This window comes from Mastacembelus armatus, chromosome 11, assembly GCF_900324485.2.
Source record: "Mastacembelus armatus chromosome 11, fMasArm1.2, whole genome shotgun sequence".
In the NCBI taxonomy this organism is placed as follows: domain Eukaryota; kingdom Metazoa; phylum Chordata; class Actinopteri; order Synbranchiformes; family Mastacembelidae; genus Mastacembelus; species Mastacembelus armatus.
The window spans coordinates 14,294,080-14,319,039 of record NC_046643.1 but is presented as its reverse complement, the minus strand read 5'-3'; the positions used below and the strand labels follow the sequence as shown (position 1 = coordinate 14,319,039).

General features: G+C 40.1%; 1 protein-coding gene across 5 annotated transcripts in view; it reads right to left on the bottom strand.

Moving 5' to 3' along the window:
- akap9 (A kinase (PRKA) anchor protein 9) overlaps positions 1–24,960 on the bottom strand; it is a 53,061-nt gene that overhangs the window by 7,660 nt on the left and 20,441 nt on the right. For 3 of the 5 annotated variants that reach the window (XM_026300958.1, XM_026300959.1, XM_026300960.1), the window contains exons 16-36: positions 23,881–23,941; positions 22,746–23,093; positions 22,144–22,413; positions 20,798–20,937; positions 20,336–20,532; positions 18,609–18,841; positions 13,813–13,975; positions 11,178–11,272; positions 10,711–10,828; positions 9,795–9,833; positions 8,680–8,912; positions 7,793–7,912; positions 4,978–5,154; positions 4,316–4,420; positions 3,727–3,879; positions 3,141–3,227; positions 1,691–2,713; positions 1,189–1,326; positions 1,058–1,102; positions 830–970; positions 178–222 (exon numbers count right to left, since the gene is read on the bottom strand). In XM_026300958.1, the coding sequence (XP_026156743.1) occupies positions 178–222; positions 830–970; positions 1,058–1,102; positions 1,189–1,326; positions 1,691–2,713; positions 3,141–3,227; positions 3,727–3,879; positions 4,316–4,420; positions 4,978–5,154; positions 7,793–7,912; positions 8,680–8,912; positions 9,795–9,833; positions 10,711–10,828; positions 11,178–11,272; positions 13,813–13,975; positions 18,609–18,841; positions 20,336–20,532; positions 20,798–20,937; positions 22,144–22,413; positions 22,746–23,093; positions 23,881–23,941 (3,931 nt within the window). The remainder of the gene's footprint in view (positions 1–177; positions 223–829; positions 971–1,057; positions 1,103–1,188; positions 1,327–1,690; positions 2,714–3,140; positions 3,228–3,726; positions 3,880–4,315; positions 4,421–4,977; positions 5,155–7,792; positions 7,913–8,679; positions 8,913–9,794; positions 9,834–10,710; positions 10,829–11,177; positions 11,273–13,812; positions 13,976–18,608; positions 18,842–20,335; positions 20,533–20,797; positions 20,938–22,143; positions 22,414–22,745; positions 23,094–23,880; positions 23,942–24,960) is intronic. The other 2 variants (XM_026300962.1, XM_026300961.1) reach the window with 2 other exon arrangements.

Below are 24,960 nucleotides of genomic sequence, written 5' to 3'. Positions count from 1 at the left end.
CTGGTCGACAGTCAGGGAAGGGATCAAAAAGTGCACATACAGCCAGGTATCATAAAATTATATGAGGTATTCATAAAAATCTAAATCATACCAGGCGTTGAGAAATATAATTACATTGTTAATACTGTACATCAAATTTCAATGTATTAAACTGAAGTTAAAACATTTCTGACTTACTTGGCAAAGTTCTCCTTTAAGGTGAGCAATGGTCATTTCCCGTTCCTTTCAAAAAACAATCGCATTTAATTAAAAGGTACTTACATACGTACACATAGTCGGTGAAGTTATTTTTAAATATGGCAGAAATAAAACAACAGTTGGACTGTCACAATAAAGGTATGATAAATATGATGCTACAGCCTGCAGCCAGTTAAAGACTGACAATGGGAAAACTGCTGACTCGGCTCTTTTGAAAGGTAATGCAACCCACTTACCAGTGCCTCTACAGCTCATTAATTAAAACATTATATGTTGCTTGTTAAATCTTTGCAAATGAATGAGTCTTGTGGTTTCAATATACAATCTTCAGTTTTGAGATTTAGCAGTAGGTAGAATTTTTGTTTTGTAACCTTTGGTAACCGGTTCCAATTACAGATTCACCGTACAGATAAGAAAGTGTCAATGGTCTCAGTTAACTCACAACAATCAGGTGAATATCAAGTGTATTTCAGAAAACGTTAAACAATTCCTATGAATTTAAGTTACAAAAGTTCAAAATATCAATTTCAGTGTAAAATTACATTGTTGTTAACACAGAAAAAACAAAACTGGAAAGAAAAATACAGAGGATATGATTCTGAAGATTCTTAATGCCCATCTAGCTCTGTACCTGCAGCAGCTCCTGTAGCTTCTCCAAGCTCTCCTTGCAGCTGCTCAGCTCTTCTTTGGTGGTGGATGCCTCATTTTGAGCCTGCATGAGTTCTCCTAGTAGCTGGGCCAACTTAACCTCTTCACTGCCACTATGTGATACCTAAAGTGACCAGATTGTAGCATTAGAAAAGACTTGCCAGTTTCCTTGCTTCTGTCTAAACACTGGCGACTGTGTATTCCATCCTACCTTCTGAAGTTGGTCTTGTAGTCTCTCTATTGTTACTGTTTTTTCCTGGAAGGAAAAGCAGATGATTGTCAAACATCACAAATACTACCACCAGAAGCATGAACATCGAGAAGTAGTTTAACATGTCGTACTCGGAGATCCTCCTGGAGTCTGCTGCAGCTCTCTTTATAGTTGTTGAGCTGCTCTTTGGTGTCCGAGGCCTCGTCTCTGACCTCCTGCAGCTCCTGAAGAAGCTCTGACACAGCCGGCTGGTAATCAGCAGAGGAGGCCTGATAAGAAGTTAGAGCAAAGATTCAGACCCGTCAGAGTCATATTTCGCAAGAGACAACGATTGATTGACTGCACTGTGGTCAACCATTGGTGGTAAATCATTAATGTGAGCACAGGTAAAAGTAGGCAGCGCTCCAGTTCAGAATCAATTAGCCAGACTTTACACATAAACACAAATATTGCACTTCCTTGTATTTCAAGATGTCAATCCAATGAGGCACTGAGGCCCTGGGATATATGCTTATTTCCAGGGCGTTGTCTATATAAGTTACCAAGAGTTAGTTTTTATTATTGCCACCCAGATGACATTTTGGGATGTTATGTGTGACCGAGCCCAAAAGGGCAAGTATGATCAAGTCTTACCTCCACTGTGGAAGAAGTCCTCTCGTGAGTCTGGGCCTTCATCTGACTGAGCAGGTCCATGAGCACAGCGAGCCTCCTCTCATACTCCAGCACCTCCTCCTCAGAGCTGGAGAGCAGCTGCTTCTGGAGCTCCTGGTCTTTCTGCATCCCACTGAGTCCCACCTCCAGCTCCCGAAGCTTCTGGGTCAGATGGACCACCTTCTTCATGGGAACTGGTCTCACTTGATCTAGTGCACTGAAATTGATTTTAGGGATACCAAAGTCACCAAAGTCATAGTCATGTGGCTCCACATTTGGTTTCACATGTGGGTCTGCATGTCCCTGCAGGTCCTGGTTTTCTCTGGATCTTTGTGACTGCTGTTGGACGGCCTCCAGGGTGGCTTGGCTGACCAGTGCTGCAGCCACTTTCGCTCTCAAATTTTCCTCCAGTGTTGAGACCTCTTGTTGAAGACCGTCGGCATGGCTTTGTGTCTGCTCCACAAGGAGGCGACAGCGGCTTATCTCACAGTCCTTTTCACAAACCAAGTCCCTGAGCTCCTTGATTCGCAGCTCTAATTCTTCCACTCGGGACATTGCGCTCTGCTCTAGAGCTTGAACTTGTGCCTGCATGACTAGAACACCTGCGGTTTTCTCCCTCAAAGCTTCTTCAAGCTCCAGTTTTTGCCTCTCAGCTGAAGCTTGTGTACTCTCTTTCAAGATTAGATATGTGTCTAGCAACTTCCTGTGCTCTGTTTTCAGTGTATTAAACTCTATGGTTGCCAAGTCCATTTTCTGCTTTATTTCGTCATATTCCTCTTTGCTTGGCGCCCACACGCCGCTCTCTAGTCCTCCCTTTGTGTCCTCGTCTTCCTCTGCAGCCTGTTTCTGCTCGATATTGGCTAGTTCCTGCTGAAGTTTGTCAATGACTGCATTCAGCTGGTCAAGCTCCTCTTCATTATTCCTTTTCAGACGTTCTTGTTCACTCCGCAGGCACTCCACCTGGGACTCCAGGTCTTTTATCATTTCGTCCCTCTCATCAATTTCCTAAAGGATAAGACACGGAGATTATTACACCATAAAAATAGAAGCTTGAGGGAGCCCAGGGGTGTCCCACTCTGTGGTTAAACCTCAGAGTCCCTGCAGTGCTTGGAAAGAGTCTTTGAGTTTGCATTGGCGTTTTTATTGAAAATTTCCAAAGTTGATCAAATTGAACACACTTCACAGAGACTCTGAGGTTTAATAAGCCACTGTACATAAGCAAATGAATGTCTCACAATCACAGATGGAGCTGGGGATCTACTTACCAAGACAACCAAAAAAAAAAAAAAAACACAACCCAAAAAAAAAAAAAAAAGGCAATGAAAACAATAGGGATGGGAAACCAGAGAACACACACACTGATGCAATACCACGGAGCTATGCGTATTCGAAACCAACTGTGGTTCTATTTCGTATACGCATATTGTGTTACCTTATTATCAGAGGCTGTTTCCATGTGTTGAAGCTTAGTGATCTGTTCATTAAGAAGTGCTATTTCCCTGTCCTTCTCCTCCATCACCTTCAAAAGTCAGAGATTATAATGTGGGGGCTATTAATAAACATGTCACATGAAAAAGTCCACTCAGAGTCAGCCTGGTGGTGGACTTCTGTAAACTCAAAAACTGAATCAAAGAAATGTGTCGCAGCTGCAGTGAGTCTGTCATGGCAATCGTGTGCAAACTGTCCTAAATATGTGAGAACGAGGATACAATACAATACAACTGATACCAAATAATTAACCAGACAAAATGATTCCTGGTTACAACTGACGCAAACTTTTCTGTTGTATTATTAGGCCAAAACATCTGACACATATTACATTGCTCAATAGTTTTAAAGTCACTTGTAACAAGTAGTTACAGTTGCAAATGGAAAAGTGAAACATAAGATTAAATATAAAACACATCAGAATACAGGAAATGTAAAATGTACAATTTATTACTATAATGTCTGACTATATCTCAGTCTGATTCTGTCTAAACTGCCAAACTTCACAATAATAATCTTTTCTTATTTACCTGCAGTAAGCTGTCCCTTGTTTCTAGGTACTGCTGCTGAGTGTTGATCTCCTTCTTTTGAATCTCCAGCTGCATGTGAAGCTGCTGCACCTCCTCGCTTTTGTTCTCCAGATCCTCTCTGAACTGTTCAAGCTGCTCCTCCAGGTTACGGATCTACAGTGACAGATAAATATTTTTGGTTAGCTACTAATTATTTATTATTCTTGCAATTAAACAAAAACCCAGGCTTAGACTGCATAAGTGCAGCAGCAATGGTTGGCTTTATTCCTTGGCGATAGAGGAGGGTAATAGTGCTTTAGAAAGATTCTTTACACGTGCAGTTTAATTTTAGCTTTTGCAGAATTTATTTATCACACTACAACTTACAGAAACAAATATACAAGCATTTCTACATTTATATGTTTGTATATGGATATTATGAGATGATGTCTGTCTCTTTAAAAGGTGTTTAGCAAATGTCCACACATATGACTGTTTCTTACCAAAGATCTGATCACGTAAAGTGAAAACTGATATAAAAATAACCTCATTGGCTGCTTCAGAAATAAAATATAAAACCCTTCAAAGCTCAATGTAAACAGCAAACTACCTCTTTCTCTTTTCGCTCCAGAGCTTCTCTCTCTGTTTGTAACTGAGCCTCGAGTGTGGAGTGTGTGGCCTCAGTGATGGATGCATGCTGCTTCTTTTGTTCAACCTGCGACACAAACATAAAAACGTGAACAAGGAAGAAAGAAACTATTTAGCTCAGCAGTAAGTCACAACATGCACAAAAGCACGAGTCTTGTAAATGAACAGATTGTTAGCAAAGCTACACATGATTAGCTTTAAAATAATGTACTTTATCCATATTGTCTTCAGTATCTTCTACTTCAGAATTCAATTTGCAATTAGTCAGCTGAGCAGCAGCCAAACAGGAGCAATTCCTACACTGCTCTTTCTGTTCACTCACCACAGCCCTCCATGAACACTGGGGGGCAATCTTGACAGTTGCTAGCCATAGCTCAGTGTCATCACCAACAGAAAACTGCCAGAGCGGCTGAAGTAGACACACCCACACATTGTTCTCCCTCTTTGTGTGTCCTGTCCCTCCTCCTGATCCTCCACTAGTTTTCCTCTCATCTATATGCTCACACACACACACACACCCTCTGCCACGCTCATTTGCTATTGTTCAGGTTGTCCTTTTTTGCTGTCTCTGCTTCAGTCTCTAGCATATCCTTCTCCCCCCTCTCCCCCCTCTCCCTCCCTAACCTTCTCCAGGGACTCAGCGCTGGCCAGCAGGGCCTGCTCCAGCTCACGGATGCGGCTCTCCAGCTTGTCTATCTCTTCGTCGCGCTCTCCCAACTCACGACGCAGTTGCTCTGTGCTGAGCAGCAGCTCACTGCACCAATCCGCCTTCTCCTTCAGCTGGGAGGTCAGCTGGTCCACCTGGTAGTGAGAAGGAGAGAGAGAGGAGGGGAGAGAGGAGGGGGAGGCATCGTTTTAATGAGATTCCTTCTCAGACGCCACTCGCTACAGCATAGCTGGTACATGTACAGCTGGAAGGTCAGCTGATCCACCTGAGAAAGGAGGGGGCCAGGAATGAAAAGAGATGCAGGGACAGAGGGTGGAGAGAGATTTCATTCAAGGGGACACAAATCACAAAGTACATTGAGCAGAAAGACGACTTGCAGGTATCTGTTCCACCTGTGAGATGGGAAAACATCATTTCAATGAGGAGGAGGAGGAGGAGGGTCAACAGGAGGAGGATTTCTGTAGATTGAACTAAGACCTAGGAAATGAAAATCATATGTTTTTATTGAAGAAACAGTATCCAGGTGGGAAACTGTTCCCCCTTGATTAAACAAGAAAATATCACTTCATCAAGAGGTGAATGATTTTCATGAATAATGTTGCATTAAAATGCATTTTAAGGAGCTCGTGCCAGAGAAAACCGAGATTCCATTCAAATCAAGATGAAACTGCAGATGAAATACATCCATTCATTGGCAGCACCTCATTAAGTATTAATAGGAACAGAGTGTAGGATGGACTCTTCATGAGGGACAGCAGTGCTAAATGATCTATTTATATTGGTTTAAAGCTACACATTATACAAATCTACTCTGTGGTTCAGTTGTGAATGGATTTAACCCATTTTCTTTTCTTTTCTCCACAGACACTTATTTAACCAATTTTTTTAAAACTATGTCTAATTTAACGATACTGTCTGAATAACAGAAAAAACGAAGGAAAAAAACTGCTATTGTGGCAAACAATGTTCTAGCAACAAATGAATGGACATCTTCTCATTTGATTGGTACACTTTTTTTTTTTTTTTTTTTAAACATAACTTCTATTTCATATTGAACTAAAACTTTGCACAGCCCAGACGAATGCAACATCAAAAAGCTTAGAAAACATGGTCTAATTGTGACAAAAGACAAGGAGGAGGTTTGTTCACTTAAGGCTGATCTGCATTACATTTAAAAAAATTCTCTTGTATTTCTTTACTGTTTTGCTGTTGGGTTTTACATGGGGACATAGGTGGTAGACACGAGAGGATGGAGAAAGGATGATGTTTTGAGGTTCGGATCAGATGAAGACGTACAGTAGAGAAGTGCCAAACTGGAGAACAGAGAAAGAAGGGGGTGCCAGAGATGGGCAGGCCATTAATCACTACAGGGATTACTAATTGCTCTCTGGGGTACACTTGACTCTATGTGTAACTAGAAGCAATACCTTAAAGGTTACGCCATCCACCTGCAGGAGCAATGGGAGAAAAAAGGCAAAGGCAAAAAGGGTCAGAGGATGGAGAGATTAAGGGCAAAAAAGAAGGAAACGGGAAGAAAAAGCACTTGTGATGAAAATGTGGCAGGAGTCCTTGTATTAGGGAAATCGCAGAAGAGATTTTCAGGGTGTTTTAGCCTGTGGGTTTAAGGCAGAATACAAAAGCTATAAACATAAAACTGCAATGAAAAGCAAACTATAGCACAAATCAAAGCTGAAATCACAGACTGTACTCTTTAAGTCTTTGTCTAATGTGAGAGGGAACATACTGGTTACTCTGGCCTTTACACTGGTCTGTTCAGGCAGGTCAAAGATAATTAACAGCTAAGCTAAAGAGAAATGTCAAAGAGCATTTGACCTACAGTACTTTGTCAAATGATGTTTCAGATTGGGCCAGTGATCCCAGAACAAATCTACTTCTGAAGAACTGTTTTAATTGAACAGTGTAATGTATTTATTATAAACATGGTGTCTTATTAATACACAGTCAAATGAATTTGTAGTGTGCGAGTATCCAATCGATGGTTTTAGCAATAATTAACGTTGTAATTCCATGACTGTGCTGATCAAAGCTAAATTCCACCTTGCCTGGGGTGAAGTGGGGGCCAGATGATGATTGGATAGAAAAATGACAGTAAATGACATAATTCTTGAGAGGCCAAACGGACAATAGCACCACAGGCACAACAAACATGCAGCATTACATGAAACTGATGGCACTTACTGATGTGATGAACGCACAAAAAGAAATGTCACTCTGCTATTTGACAGGATGACACTGAAGACTTTAAAAGGCACATTAACAATTCTGTTACTGCTCCTCAGTGAGGTGAATTAATAAACTGGGAAAATGTTACCATCCAAATTGAGGACAGGATCAAATGTCAGATATTTTAGTATTGTTGACTAAAATGCTCTGGACCTTATCTTGACTTGACATCAATGATTACATCAGTGACTAGCAACCATATTTGTAGAAACTAATCATTAGTTCAGTTTTAGTTCTATATTCACAGAATACTGTGTATCTGAGAGTCACGTTGGAAATAAATCCCACTATTACACAATTTACAAAGGATCATGAGGACAAACAACTCTGCTCCCTCTTTTCTCACCTGCGTAACACTCCCCCATATTTGGTATCATTTCTTAGGCAGTAGAGGTAATTCTACCAGCCATATTGTTCTGCTACGTGACTCTGAGCTCAGTGCTGTCGCAAAAATAGTGTTATATTCAGAAAATAAGCATCTCTATTACTGCCTGGTCCTCTGGCAAGATCAGAGATTTCTCCTGTTACCTCTTGGTTTCTTTGTTCAGCACTGCTCAGAAGCTTCTGTGGATTCTTCAGCTGCTGCTCAAGCTTCTGGATCTCCTGCTGGAAGAAATCCCTCTCATGTTCTCGATCCACAGCTTGTTCCTGGACAACGAAATAAAGACACCGATACATAAACAGTAAATACCCCCCATAAACATAAATTATTATTTTAGCTTTTAGCTGACTAGGGTTTAGCCTAAACCTATTTTTCACAGTTACTTAATTCCTGTTTCAAAATATCAACCTGCAGGTTAACAGTAAACCTTTATTTCCCACTGTCCAAATCAGATTTGCACACCTGTAAAATAAACTTTTTACACTTACACTGGAATCATAGAGGTGGTGGTACAATAAATGATTAGAGGTGTTGCTTCCAGTATAGTTAGACACAAGAAACATAATTACTTTGTTTCATGTCACTATGATTATTTCCAGTGATGATGAGGGACAAGAAGCTACAAGACAATCAGATAAAGAGTCTTCCTGCTTTTTTTCAAAGAGGAAGGACACAGAGAAGTAGGGCTGCAACTTACAGTTGTTATTGATTAATCTTTGGTCTAACGTAGTGAAACATAAAACAAAGTGATGGTTTTTGATTGCTTGTTCTGTTCAGTCTAAAAGCAAGTAATCAACAAAAGAAAAGTAGATTCACATTTAAGAATCTAGAAACTGATTTGCCTTATGAACGCAAGAAATGAATTTAATCAATTAGAAAAAAATCATAACTTTTCTTTTTGTTGGCCAAGGATGGCCAAAGATAAAAATAATTATGTTGTAACTAATGTCACATATAGAGAATTTAAAATGTTCCAGACAACAACCTCAGCCAGAGCTACATGACATCAGAGGCCATTTTTCCTCTCACTTACATCGAGGAACCTCCTGTTCTTCTCCAGCTGTTTCTCCAGAGCTTGGATCTGTTGTCGGAGATCTCCGCTCTCTGTCTTCTGAGTGTGTTCCAGCTCAATCACTTTGTTGACCTGCTCCTCCAGCTCCACCTCCAGCAGCTTCACCTGCTTTAGGAGATCTGTGTTTTCTTTCTCCGCCTGGCGCTGGACCTCCACCTTCTCTTTCATCAGCTTCTCCGTCTCCTCCAGCAGGTCTACAGGATACCATGGAAAAATGAGGAGGGGTGTTACTGCCTCATACTTAAATGTGCTTGAATTTAGTTATTTAGTCATTAAGGTTTGACTTTGATGCTGAGATGGATCTGAAGAGTGTGAAGTCTGAGCCATGTGATGAGGCTTAATGTTAATTTAGCTTTTTCTCTTCTTGCATTGTATATGTTGTGGCCAGGTTTACAGTTTCATGTGAATAAATGGCTAACCTCAAACTCTTCTAACATCTCAGTCAGCTTCCCAACATATTGCCCAGTTACCAAACATGATCCCCCATCATGATTCCTCTTTGCCTTTCTGCTGCCACCAGTGAACACCCCCCACACCGGTCCACCCAGGATCAACCTCCTCAGGATTAGTGCAAAAGTACCAAGGTGAGAGAGTGCAGATGACAGATCAAACACATGGACAGTCCAGACATTGCAATATCCATGCCCAGTCAGCATTTACAGGCAGGGGAGAGGATTTCCTGAATCGTCAATCATCTCACTCTGCATCTGAAGATCTAATACACATATGACTATTAGAAATGCACCTTAGCTTAGAGTTAAGATGATTGACAATTAGGAAATAATGATTGTATACAAATGTCAGAGGATTATTTTCATTTCATCATGCTAAAATGAGAGCTACTGTAACACTGACTCCAAGACATTAAAAATGACAAACCAGGACAAGAATCAATCAAAATGAAAAGCCAAAGCGACGGTTAGTGACTGAACTCAGTGAGTGTGTGAGGCCATAGCAAGCAAGCTCCAAGCTTTGCTGGTGAGTTGCTGGATTAGGGTTAGGGTATACTGTCACTCCAGTAGACAATTAAAAGGACATATACAGATATGACTGAGCCATGCTCAAAGTGGACACACCTGCTTCAGGTGCTGCAACCATTGCAGCTTCAACTAGGCCTACAGGAGAATAAGAAAGCACAGGAATTTAACATGCTTTTTGTTTATGTCATTAGCAGGAAAACTGGAGAAAGACAGAAAGGTGACGATAGACCGGCAGTGCTTTTCTATCTGTTCCACAGTAGGAGGTGAGGGCTGCTGTGAAAGGAAAAGGTTTCTGAAATAGTCTGATTTGGTTTATTAGACACAGAATACTCACCATTTTATCAGTCAGTCTACTCATGGGATACCTTTTTGATAATACAGATGTCATTTAGTGAAACATTAACAGATGTAGTTATCAAGCTCCATGTTTCCGGAGCACATCTTAGAGAACACCTCTACATCTATGACTTGTGTGGTGAGTAACAGAAGTAAGAATTAAAGAAATGTAAGAGTTGCCTCAGCAACGTTACTCTGACTGAACAAACACTAAAAATAAACATTTTATTGACTTTTTGACCGTAGGTTTTGATGTCTGTCACTGACTTAGCTGCCCAATTACCATACTCATAAACAAATCTTTATCATGGCTAGGGCCATAGTGTAACGCTACATAAGAAATCACTGTGAGGCCCAGTTCATCTTTAAATCAAAGCTGTATCCCTTTCCAAGAAACCAATACAGGTTTAGATCTAGGAACTGTATACTGTAAATACACTACAGTAATATATACAGTACTAAAAAAAAAAAAGAGGTAAAAACAATATTAGTCACAGTTACTGTCCGACTGATACTGACTCTGGGTTAATATTTCACACAAACTGACAGTGTCCTGTGTCATTTAACAAACAACTTGTGTTCCTAACTGTGGTGAGTAATTTAGCATACTCATATTTTGTATTTAGCCATAAACATTCCCCCCCCCCCATTCTTAAAGGAACTCTGGGATACATACGAAGCTCACGGGGCCCGGCGTGCTCCCTCATGGCGTCCTGTTGCCGTGACAGCAGCTCTCTCTCCTCTTGCATCTGAAGCCTCTCCTGCTCCAACTCGTGCAGCCGGCTGCTTGTAACCTGCAGGGAAAAGGATATTCATTCAGACTATGGGAGAAACAACCACCAAAACCCTGGATATGTACGTTACATGATGACAAATGACCATAATGCTAAAACGCAACAAAACTAGGTAATATCTTTTAAAAAAATGTATTTTACTTTAATATATTGAGGTTTTTTTCATCTGAGATTTAAACTGGAAGGGAACCAGAGCTAAAATTAGTATAATTAACATATGACGCATTACTCACTACTATACCATGCTTGAGGCAAGATCCAGAAATCTTCGCTGAATGTTGTCAGATCATGTGCTGTCTCGTGAAACAGTAATTATTTTTCCTTTAGCTCTACAGCTGAAATGCCTCACCTGCAGCTCTTGCTCCAGGCTCAGCTGGAGTTCTTCCTTCTGATGCAACTGCTCCTCCAACGCAGCCCGTTCACCCGTGTAGCCATCAATCAGACCTGAGTGTGGACGAGGTGAGAGGAGGACAGTTATAAAAATAGAATAAAGAATAAAGAAATAGAGTAATAACTTAGAATATCCCTTTCATAAAGTTTTTTCATCTTCCCGATGTCCCTTTCACACAATCACTCAACAGAAGAATTTAGAGGAATGACTTCAGGCCTTGCTGTCAGGCTTCAGTCACACACACACAAACACGGCATCCAGATGAATGAGCACTTAAGAGAGGGATACAAAATCCAAGGTTACCAACAACAGAAAAGCAAAAACAAACAAAAATACAAAACAAACATGCATACAAATACAGAAACGGATACAAAAATACAAAAGAGCATATCTGACAAATGTTGGTTAAAACAAAGCAAAGATTGGGCTGTAAACACAATAAAGAGCTCTATGATTATTGTACTGCTCAGTCACAGGTCATCGAGCATTATGCACCAAGATGGCATTCAGTTCACACAAAGGAGGCGTGAATATATTAACATAGTGGTACAAAACCATTAAATCTTGTGCTGCAACTGCACTGGCATAACATGAGAGCAACTCTGAGGTAAAGTTTTTGTTTTCGGACTTGATTTTGCCTGTTTGAAACCTGGGCTCATTTACTGTAGCTCTCTGCATTTCCTAAAACTGAGAGGGTGGCAGATGGTGAATATCACCTGTAGTGTCTTTAGATGGTTTTATTCAGACATGTGAACAGGACCTAAAGCTGTTTGTAAAGTTTACCTAAGGAGGGATCCCTCTAAGATACACAGCGAACAGATGCACATGATTACAGCTTTAAGCAAAAAAAAACAAAAAAAAAAACAACCCCACTGTCCATTAGCTAAATGGTGCTGTCTTTGACCTATATCACATATTCTCTACAGCAAAAAAACATGTCAGTGTGACATCATATCCACCTTCTCCCTCACTGACAGAGAATAAAAGCAGATTTCATAGCCTGTTCAGACGTCTTGCTGAAACAACAGTGCCATCAATCACTGAAGAGAATGTTTTTCCAGGCTGAGCTTGTCTCTTGAGTTGTTTCAAAACCTGTTTGAAAAGGCCACACCCTGAGTTTTTAGCTGCATGGATCATCAACACAATAGGAGATGAATTATTTCTCTTTCACTTCATTAGGTGTATGTCCAAGACACACACAGGCTTAGCAGATTTCAAACACTCCCTCAAAATAAATGAAGAAATATGCCACATGACCAGATAGGAATGACAGCTCTGTATTTATTTTACATGAAACGACGGGTTGACAGCTTGGGGTGTAAAATTGATTCTCTATTAGCGTGCAAGATTAGTCGAGCAATCAAGTAGCAGAGCCACAAAAAATTAATCAGAAATCAATGAATGTCATATTTTATGGTTTTACTCTCTAAAATGTGAGGATACCTATAACAATAACTTAATAATAATAATATGTTTTTATCTCTACAGATTAAATGATCAAGAAAATACTGGCATCTTAGTCTTTTATAGAAATTATAGACATATTCTCTCTAAAGATGTTCTTTCATTTTTACAGCTGGCCATATGGTCTTCCTCTTCAATAGCCAGTCCAATAAAACTATAAAGCTATTTTGTGACAGCAAATAGTTGCTATTATATGTCTAGGCTTAAGGAAGCCTAGCCCATCAACATGACATACTAATTAAATAAAAGATAACATAAGATTATAAGTGACTAGAAACTCACCATTGCTGAGTTTGCCTCAAAAGTCAGAAAATCAAAAAATAACTGTTGCAGACTTGACAAATTCTTTGAAGAGGCTAAAACAGTCCAGTCAGCTCAGTTTGGTGTGTGTGTGTGTGTGTGTGTGTGTGTGTGTGAGAGAGAGAGAGTGGATGTGGCTCTAACAAATCACCCTCATGGACCAGCTGTCTCTGACATGGATGTGACATTGAATTATCTGCCTCCCAACAAAATCTGTTATATTTAAACTGTTCAAGGGGCGAAATTTCCCACTAAGAATAACATAATAATAATATTGATAATTAAAATATTTGACTTTGCTCTCACACAAATATCTTCATCTCTTTCTAGACACCCACATCATTTTGTTGTCACTTTTGCAATCAAATGTTCACAAACATATCAGGGACAGACACACAAACACTAATTACCATTTGTCTACTTCTCACCACAGATGGTCCTTTACTATTCCTTTCAAACAGCTGATCTCTTCACTCCCACTAACACCCCCTTCCCCCAAACACATGCACACATGCATTTCCAGTTCAGTTCCTCATGTTCTATAATGCAGTGCTCTGTTTTCTGTAATCATCCTGACATACAGACGCACATTATCAAATCACCAATTACGGTCCATAGGGAAATCGTGGGTACATTTCTTCCCATAAACAGCCTTATTTGATGGTAATATGTTCTAGAAGGCCTACAAACAGAGGAGGCTGGTGCTATGGAGACATTCTCGACCACACACCAATTGACAGAACTCAACTTTATACTGTTATTTTGTAAAAAGCACCAATTCCAGCAATTATTATTTCACATTTAAAAAAAATTATGAAAAAAAACTGACTCTCAGCGCGGTGGAGCTCCAGGGCCAGCTGCTCCCGTGCCTGTGCCTCCTCAGACAACCTCTCCTGCAGCTCCTCCTGCTTCTGCAGCAGGTTGGTTATCTCGCGGCTGTGGTGGAAGGACTCCCGCATCAGCTCAGTCTGGGTCATCTGGGCATGCTCAAGCTGAGAGGAGAAATGGAAAGAGATGGTGTCATGCAAGCAGAATTTGGAGGGAACACCAGTCTTTGCATTAAATCAGTACAAACCTTATGAATCTTCAACCAAAAGAATATTTTTACCCTAAAGGAGCATTCCACCAACTTTAGACATAATGCTCAGTTGAGTTGTTCTCAGGAGAAGTATTAGGTTGCAGCTGAAGGTGTCAATAGGTTTTCTCTGCTGGGGCAAAACACTGTGCATTTGCAGAATAGTGGACAATGCACACAGTATTAATCAATAATGACATTTAGCAAAATCAGTGTGAATGTGTTGTAATTGTTTGGATAGTTCAATAGTTAATTTGCACCAGTCAACTAAATCTGTCTTTCACAACCATTAGATTAGCCCTATACATCAGTCAGTTGTCACACCAATTGTCAGGGCTGGTAAAGAAGAGTACAGCTGCACTCACCTGTCCTCTGACAGAGGAACTTAATCTTTATTTCTGTCAGTCTGCCAATAGAGCTAGGTAAAAATGAATGGAATTACTATAGGTCCAATCCTTTTGAGGCAATATGACCATACCATGTTTTATTGCCCACAGAGAAACACAGCTCATTGCTTTCAACATCTATTATTTTAATGTGATATATATAGTTATATATTTATTTCAACCAGATCTTCCAGCCCATTCAGAAAACAAATGTTTCCTATGTAATAAATGAGATGAGTTTAATATGACTTGAATTCACTTAAAGATTGACAGTAATGTTTAAAAACAGATGAATCAAGCTAACTAAGTGTTTTGCTGTCTCATGCTTTCTTTTGTCACCTTGAAGGATATACAACAATTAGACGTGGTTTGACTAAAGGTTTTATGCATCATGTGCAACATCTCTGCACAAAAAAGGAAATGTGTATAACTGTTAATAACAAAATGAGATTATGTGTAGGTTTGACAGAAATGTAATGTATTGAACTGTAATGTCTATTATGATTATGATTATGTCTAGTCAGGTGACAGGTGCCATCTTTTCCTTGTGGAATGGCTGGTGGTTATATCATCATTATACAATAAACCAGAGGCACAGTCACAATTATTTTACAGTCAGTCTCTATCGATTTCAACATCTACCTGAGCAAAGGTCTTATTGTAACATTATGGGAACCAGGAAATGGTAAAGTGACTCTGCCACACATAAGTCATACAATCTTTCACCTTCTCATTCAGAAGCAGCACAGAAAGTGCTGCCTTTTGCCACCACGAAATGAATTTAACTTGCATCTGCATATGGACAATTAGAAAATATACCTATAAAATATGAAGCAATATCAAGTTTTTAAAATTACAAATGATTCTTAGTGTATCAATTTAAAAACCGTCCAGTGCACAGTACAGCTGTTGGTAAAACTTACTGTGTAAGGAGGGGTGGGCAGGGATATTTTGGAGATGACCTTAAGAAGGTGACCATTACTCCTGTGATTGACATGTGAGATCTGTGTCTGCACCACCACTGCATTTTTCTCATTTAAGGTGCTGGAGAGTGGGAAAGGTCGGGGAAGAGGTACACGAGATTCCACCTCGTACACATCCTGGTCCTGCCCCTCCACCCACAAGCTATTCTGTAAGCTTGAGTTCCAGTAAGAGCGGTAGGAATCCATGTTAAGGGATGGATGAATGAAGGGAGAACTTCAAATTATGTTTTGTTAGGCTGGAGCTCTTTTCCTTGAGTCATCAAAAAAGGTTTCCATTAGCAATGATCCGTCAGGTTTAGAATAGAGTCCAGTGGGGAATGAAGCACTGAGCAACGCTGCGATCAGCTCCAAGCAACAGTTTCTATGTGTTTGCCACACACACAAGAAGAGTAAATAACATTCAGAGAGGGTGACATTCACGTCATCTTAATCACATGCTGCCTGGTTGAGGTAGAACAAGTTCCGGGTAAATATTGAATGAGAAAATCCTCCTATAATTCTGAGAATTTTTATGGTCCTAGCAGAGAGTGTCATCCTCGGCAGCAGGTGGAAGCCACATCTTTGACGAGCAGCTTAAAGGACATTCCTGGGCATGACTGCAGGAGGTATGAAAATTCAAGGGCATGCATTTCTTCAGTTTCCTCTCCAGCCCTCTCTCTGTGTTTTTTCTGACCCTCTTTCATCAGAGAAGAATCATATCATGCCGCTCTGTGAAGCTCACACCCCCATGTCTGCTCCAGCGCTCTCTCTCTCTCTCTCTCTCTGGAGATTCATTAACAATACTTTGCCACCGTAGCAACCCTGACCTGCAGGGAAGCCTCCCAGGGGCCCCTTTTAATTGTTTAGTCCAAGCAGCAACCAGCCCATGGTAAAATGATAGTGTTTGGATCTAAAGTCGCTCCCTCTTTCCTTCTTACTTCCTCCTAGAACTGGCATTTCTTCACCACGCATGCTCCTTGCTCATACTATGATATTACTCATTGACGCTGGATAGCTCTCCTGTCAGGCGAGGTTTACTTACCCCAGGCACTCTTCTGTAACTCTCTTACTTTTGGTTTCCCGCTGTGTAAAAAAGATTAAATCTCAGACTTCCAGGGCAGTTTTTACCACTCAGACAAGGTGATATTTCTTCCACTTCCTACATGGCTCGCACTCAGCAGGATACTGTTTGGCTACAGTAGGAGGGAAGCAGGTGTGGCTTCAGTGGGCCAGGTGGATTTGCACACAGATCACACACACACACACACAATAACTACAGACAGAACACACCCTCTACACAAAAAGTTGTCAAACTGGATTCCCTTCCCTATATAGCCCCAGAAAGAAACAATTAAAGCATCCTGACATGCTGCCTCTTGGTCCCGCCTATTCTTTCTGTTTGGCATGTCAACCGTCACACTTGCTGCACATGAACAGTTTCCACGTCTCACTGAGGCGTCTCACCAGCAGATAATGAGATGTGAGCAGCGAGTGAGCAAACACCGTCGCACTGTCGCAAATAATTTACAGCAGTAGTTCAACAGAGACACTTAACATTCCTACCCAGAGTTACATCGATCTACGTTTACGATGCTGCTTCACAGGCAGGACATGACGATCCAACACTCACGATAAGACTAATGTACATCAGATCAATGGCACTGGACAAACCATTAGACCCTTTAGAAGTTTATTGTGCCGTTAAGTGTGTACATGAAAGAGATGTGTGTGACATCTAACCAGGTTGTAGAAACTAGAGTTGTTCCTTCCCCATAAAGAATCAATAATTAAATGCCAGAAAATAATAAAAAAAATGTCCATCACAATTTCCTAGAGCACATTATTGCATATATGAAGTGCTTGTTTTGTTTAGCAAGTATTTCAAAACTCAAAGTTAATTTACTTTACTACTATAGACAGCAAAGAAAACAAGCAAATATTTATATTTTAAAAGCCAGAACCAATGTATTTGTCTGGTGTTTTTTTGCTTAAAAACAACCATTTAAAAATTAAATACAAATCAAATCAAATAATTTCTGCTCTATTCGTTGCAAACATGATTTGCTAAAATATTCACAGTAAGTAAACTATATCCATGACTTAAATAAAGTCAAAAGAAACCAATTTTAGGCTGCATGGGAAAAACGCTGTTTGGTAACAAATGGTTCAATACATTTTCTAATCCACCAGCATTCATCCTGTGGCTTAAATGGATACTGGAACAACACTGATGTCATGCCTGAACATTTTTACAGGTATTTTTAGATCAACAAGATAAAAACCCATCTCAGCATGAATAATGCATGAATTTCAGCCAATGGGAAGATGTGCTGTGCACTCAGTTACAGTAACACATTCAATGGCCTAGTTTAACTGGCCCGTTCTCTGTGGGCTGGCACTGGGCACAGTGTGTGCACTACATGAATAACCTGGGGGAGGGAGGGCGGAGTTGTTCTGTACAACTGGATCACGATAGGCTGGTCGGCCAGACAAAAGCAAAGTGTAAATACGGCTCGTATCTACAGGCAACCACTGGGAATGAGAAAGCTCTTTTGTGCGTGAATTCTAGACCACCACAGATCTAGGCCAGCTCCAAGAACAGGAGTAGAAACCCAGTGTTGAGTACAGGCATTTAAATGTCTTGACAAAAGCTAAATGTGTCACTAGAGCTGTGAGGCACTGGCACACACAGTACACATACTGTACAGTCATAGGAGTGGCATCACTTACCTCATCAGTAAGTAAATACAATAAGCTTGTTTATCAAAATGTCCAACAATTCTTTTTACAGTAGGCAATTTGTTATGTTTTGCAGAATAAAGTATTTAAAAAAAAAACATTATTACTGAAAATTATCATTTTTCTTCCTGGATATCCAGCCCTACTGTGAATATTATAAAATACTATCAATTATTTTGTATCTTACAGTAACATATATATTTATAACCTGACCACACTGAATTTATACTTTAAGGGACTTTATTCATTTTTTTGTTGTTGTTTTCCTGTGACTTCATGTTATTTTGTTATTCATTACTATTTATTTATTCTGAGGCAGTCTCACATCCAACTGATACAATACGGGGTGATATGTTAAGTGTAATGTTCCTTCATTAATAGTTTCTGCAAAAACATAATTTAGTTTACATTTTTAGATTTAACACGGAAAGAATTTGTCAGGGAGTAGAAAAAATGTCTGTACCTGGTTGGTGGTGTCCGTGATGGCCATCAGCATCTTCTTCAGGGCCGTTTGGAGTCGGCTGCTGATGCCCAGCACATATTCTTCGTTCTCTAGCTGTGTCCCTGCCCCCAGCAGCAGGTTGTCCATCATCTGCTGCGCCACTTCCAGACCCTTATCAGCCTCTGCCTCTCTGGACCACACATTCACATCATCTTTGCTGGTTTCACTGCCCTGGCAAATCTCTGTGGAGTGACCTGATGTGACCAGGGGAATAGAGAGCAGAAACATATCACACACAAACGTTTATCACCAAAATCCACTCACATATTTTGTGATTAACAGGTTTATTACAGCTTCTTGAGGCACCTGCAGGTACCAATCAAAAGTGTGAACATGCTTTGTTATTCAGTTCAATGGGAAAGTGTCGGTAGAGGACAAATGCAACCTGTCCAAGTCCTGCAAAATAAATTTAATAAAAAGAGTAGACGTTGATTATTACAGAATTGATTTTTTTTTTTGATTTGAGGAATAGTAATTCTTTATGCTTCTCTAATCACAATAGTTACAATATTAACTGGACAATTTTAAATTAGACTTTTTTTAAAACTTGTGAAATAAACAAGACAGGTATGAGTCTCATGATCAACATCTCATGTACACTGGTCTATATGAGGCGTACAGTTTTGTGGCAACAGTGACACCTCTGTGTTTGGTGCTTTTGTGTATCTTACTGGAATATTGCAGCTTAATGTCATTTGACTTATTTACATAAAAACACATGATAAGATAAAAGTCCTGCCACTGCTGCACATACAAAACGTTATGTAGGTCTACAGTTCAATTAGCACCAACCACTTACATATTTATCAGCAATTTAAATATGAGCATGTGATAAGACCAGCAATGACCATCCCCACGGCCTCTATGAGTAAACTGCAATCCACTGTTACAGTGGAGTGTAGATATGGTGTGTGTGTGTGTGTGTGTGTGTGTGTGTGTGTGTGTGTGTGTAGCACACTGGGAGATACAGATGTTTTAGATAAACAAATAATTGGGGTTTAGTTTCTATAAAGGTATTTGTACTACATGTAATGTGGCTGGGACTCAACTACAGTTTCCCAGAATAAAACTGGCACAAAGGATAAGTATAAATGTTTGTTGTCTCTAGCTTCCATGGAGTTACCACATTCAGTTATGTCTCATTGAGACTGCAGGAAGATCTGATGTGTTTCTAACATCTAACTTAAAAGTCTAACTGTGTGCTCTTATTTGCATGTTTAAGTTGAACTTGTTCGTAACCACTGTAAATGTGCATTTGTACACTATGTCATGGTGATTTTTTTTTTCATTATTCAAATTCAATGAAAAAAGAGAGGTGGATCCACTCTGTTTATGGCACAGTATTGCTTTGTTGCTCCACACAACATTAGCAGATGTGAGCTGTCAGTGTTGTGTGTAGTACTGTGATGTGTTAAGTAACTCAAATGAATTTGAATTCCAGGATTTCTGAATTTAAATGCTTCTAATTCTGAGATTAAAACTGGCTGGTTTTCATACATTGCTACAAAGTATAAAAACAAACTGAAACACAGATTTTAGATGCCAGTTTGAGAGTAGCACCGATAAAATCAACTGCAAAATGTTTTAGTTGTGCGGGGTTTAAGTTATTAGGTGCACTCTTCAACATGTTGCCAAAACATGAAGACCTGTATCTTCCCAAACTTCAGATCAACTTCAGTGTTACTCACCTGCAGGATAAGGTTTGACGGATTGTGTGCTTGCTCTCTGTGTGGTGGAGTGAGGCATTGCAGCCTGTTGTTCTCCACCGGAAGCATCCCGCAGACTTTGCATGTGGAGGCCCATAGTTTCCTCTGCTGCCGCCGTTGTCTTCAGCACGTCAACCAGCACCTGACGCAGCCTTTGGTTGGCCTCACGCAACAGGTTTCTAAAATCGTGAGAAATGTATAATTAATACTAACCACAGTGTAGAACAGTTATCTGAAGTGGTATTCAAGGTTAAAATTACAATAATGACACACTTCAACCTTTGACAGACCACACCCTACAAACTTAACATACTTTGGCTTTAACTGGAAATCAACATACATTTTTTCTAAGTTGTGTACAAAAATGAAAGAACAAACAAACATGCAGCAAGTTATCATGGACAAACAAAGCATAGCTTGAGTATGAATGTTTCTTGCCACTACCTTTCAGTGTCTTTATCCAAAGACTCTCCATCATCCTGCAATGACAATTTGCGTCTACCGGCCTGCTTCAGTCCTGGGCCACCTGCATCTTCATCTTTGTGATCTTCTTCTTCTTCACTGTCTTTTTCTGTTTTTAAGGGCTGAACAGGCAGGAGAGAGAACACAGACAGCAGTCCCGTCATTGCAGAGTCGCAGCTGGATAAACAGACTCTCGAAAACTCTCAACAGCAATGGACAGTGTGGCTTTTTGTGCTAGCATTAGTAAAAGCGAATTCAAATAAGGGACAGCAAGACACACAGAGACACACTGCCCTTTTACAAACACACAGGCACACATTTCTAACTCCCTTGGTGCTAAGAGAAACACTACTATCCTTGTGCTGCTATGGCAACAGGTGCACCTGAGGCACAGACTGACAGAGACGACAGCTCCACCTCCTGTGGAAACAGCAGAAATGCAGCTAAGCTTATGCTGTGGGTTCACACTCACAGATACACTGTGCAGAGGTCACAGTGTATGAGTGAGACTGCCACATATTGAGTGACAGCTTTAGAGCTTTCGTAACAGAAAAACATTCAATAGTTGAGACTCAGAAACTAGAAAAACAAAAACTCCTCTGAGGTATAATCTTGAGAGAGACTTCTGGATTTCTGTTACCTTCCCCATAACAGCCATAGTAAGGTTTTTTTTTTTTTAATGTAGAAGCTCTGCAGTGTTCATCTTATAGTGGTGCCTGTTTACATAGAAATTATATCACTTAGTTCATTTTAGGAGAAAATAATACACATGAACATCCAAATGATTGTGGTTAAAGAAACTAAAGTGGGATTTAAAACTAAATTATTACCACCAAGAATGTGTTGGAGCATCTCATCTCACAAAGAACATTGAACCTGACAGTCCCTGTTATCACACAGTTAAGGTTAAATCAGGCATTAAATTGTTAGTGAAAGCTTGGCAGGCCCTGGGATTAAATCTTCAAGGAGTGCTTTGGGGAAAAAAAAAAAAAAAAATCCCAAATCAACATGAGGAAACCAGGGCGTGAAGAGCAGACACATGAAAAGGTATACATGATCGATAATCTAAAACATTATTCTTCGACAGCAGCGGACAAACAAATGTGCTGACAAAACACTTCTCCTCTGCTTTTGATTTTTTTATTGTGGTGTTACTGTTAAATCTGATTGAATGTATTTAATACCTGCATTGCGACACTGTGCATCTGAAAATTGATGACACAGCAGCAATGAAGTCTCTCAGATGAAATGAATGGTGACATAAGGAGTGGTGACAAAGGAGAGTAAATCAACACATTAGGTGTGACAGCTCAGTTAGCGACACTGACCTGCTCTGACGCCGTCTCGGTTTTCTGCAGCTCCTCCTTTAACCTTATGATCTCAGCATTCCTCTCCTCCAGCTCCCTTTCCAGTCTCTCCTTCTCCACCTCCTCCAGCCAGGCGCCCGTGCTGAGAGAAGCTCTGGGAGTCTGCTCCTCATTCTCCCTCTTCTCCACCTCCAACCGGGTCTGCATGGAGGTGCTCGTCTGACAGGCAAGCTTGTTGATTCGAGCCACCTCAGACTGCTGGGCAAACTCCACAGACATCTGAACTATAGCCTGTCAGGAAATATAGATCCAAATAAAAGCACTTTGCAATAGCCCAGATTTTCTTTAAATGTCTGAGCTACAGTTCACCAAAGTTTATCATCACACAAATCTAATAAAAACAACCAAATATTCATATTTCTGAAGCTAACTTTGGTCATTTTTGTCAATAAAATTATTTATTAACAGATTATTGATGTTTCGACTATTTGTTTTGGCTCCGATTGTATCCTTTTACAGTATATTTTTCCTCAGTTTAACTATACAATTTACCAATATTACCAGATTTATTAATACTTGCTACAGCTGAGAGTTATATAAAAATACAACACATATCCTCCTACCTTAGCCACTTCCTCTTCCACTCTCTCCTGGTGTTGTTTTCCTTCCAGAACGACCTGTCTGGCTGCCCCGAGGCTCTCAGTGAAGCTTCCAGCGGCGTTGATACTGTTAAGATCCTGCTCTCTCTCTCCTCGCTGTTCCTGATGCTGCTCTTTTTGCCTCTCCTGCTCCCTTTCTTCTCTCAGTCTCCTCAGCTCGCCGCTGTGCTGCTCTTTGAGAGCAGCTACTTCTTGGACATACTTGTGGTAGAGCGCTTTCCTCAGCGCCTGCAGCTGTGCTGTCAGGCCTGTAGACCTGGCAGGCCAATGCAACTCAACACCTCCCTCTGACAGTTCCTCCTCATCAGAGTCCTATGAAGAATGGACAGGGTAGAAAAAGCTACATGTTACAAAATATAGCAGATAACAGTAGCTGTAGCAGCTGTTAAAATGAGGAACATAAGATGGTAAGTTGGGGAAAATTAAAGTTCTTCAAGACTGTTTCTAAAATAAACAGATCCTCTTTACTGTAGCTAAAAGCACCACCCACCACTCTGACCAGTGATAAATACACCGTTTTGTTCTCTCCACCCTCCAGTGCTGATAAAGAGATGTCTTCCACTACATTACAGCTATATTTTCCCCAAACACACTACAACTCTGTCTCGTGATGAATCCCTGTCTTGTCGGTTTAACAGTCATTCAGCTTTTTTGGCACCGCTCATCTCAACCAAACATAGAGAGAGCGAAAAGTATATCAGTGTACCCCCCCCCCCCTTAAAGTTCGCAGATGAGATAGTGAAAATGGCAAGCTAAATACTTAAATGGACTGCAGTTCATTCACGCAAGAATCCTCCTTTCATGCAGCCGCCAAGATCAGGGTACATTCACTTATTCAGGAAAAACATGCTACACTGGCAGGTTATGTAATGTCCAACCCTTTCAATTGCTAGATATACTGTAGGTTCGCTCATGATGCTGCTTCTGGAGCAAAGCTGGAAATTTGGGGCATGTTACAGCCTAAAGGCTCTAACTGCCCCCCTCCCATCCGCCTTTGCTGTCATAGCATCTTAATACGAGTACATGCGTCAGCCCATCCCAAGATATGATGCATGTGACATTGGGGGCTTAGATGAGGAAAAAAATGTAGTGGCCAAACCTTTAGTTTCCCGCTGTGCTCTTCCATCCCGCCAGAGCTGGACTCTACATCACTAGACAGGCTGGAAGACAAAATGCAATGTCAAAGTCAGTTATCCTATAAACTCAAATAGGTTTTAACGTTTTCCTTCTCTTTCAAAAATGTTTCTTAGTAGCCACAAGTGTTTTATTACCATTTTAGAACTGCCTGTTTAAATCTCAATTCTTAAATAAGACTGTATCATATTATTACATAATGTATGAGAGAATCAAGAGGATTTTTTGTCACCCTTCTTTAAAAACAATTGAATCACTAATTGTGTTATCAGTTGCAGTGTGACTAACCAATTAACTGTTCCAGCTGTAAACATAACATCTTATCCTTAAAAAAAAAAAACTGCATGAATCAATGGACAAAAACATAAAACACATTGAATATAATATAATATAATATAATATAATATAATACATATAATAATGATATATGTGTCACATGTTCTTTAGGTCTGGGAATCCTTTTCTCCTTTCTTCATGGTCAGATTTGAACAAATGGAATTTAAAAAGTTCAGTCCTAGAAAACACACACTGAGCTGTATTTACAAAACCAAACCATGGAGGGCAGCAGCATCTCACTTTTTGTAATAGTGGGACTCAACTTCTCTTCAGCTATGACAAAGAGTTCGGCCATAATAAAATATTTTGGAAGGACTTTATGGGTATTGTTTCTGTAGCAGTTCACCCACTGACAAGAAGCCTGAACCTGTTTTAGAAAATATACTGTAAGTTCAAATATTGTTGCATCAACAATCAGCATATGAGAGATTCAAGCGGTCTCAGTACTTATTATTCAATGCAGGTAAAAACTCCCATGTTGTAAATTTCTATCTTCAAACACAGAATATATGTGGGTGATACACACGATCAATGTGTGACACTTGAAGAGAGTCATCTGTATAGTTGAAAAGGTGCTTTTAATGATGCCTTTATAGTCTGAGAGCTAAAATCTTGAGTATTTCATTAGTTAAGGCTGTGTTACACAGGATGTACAGACCAGTAGCAGTAGATCAGTCTGCTCAAATACATGCACTACACGAATAAATCA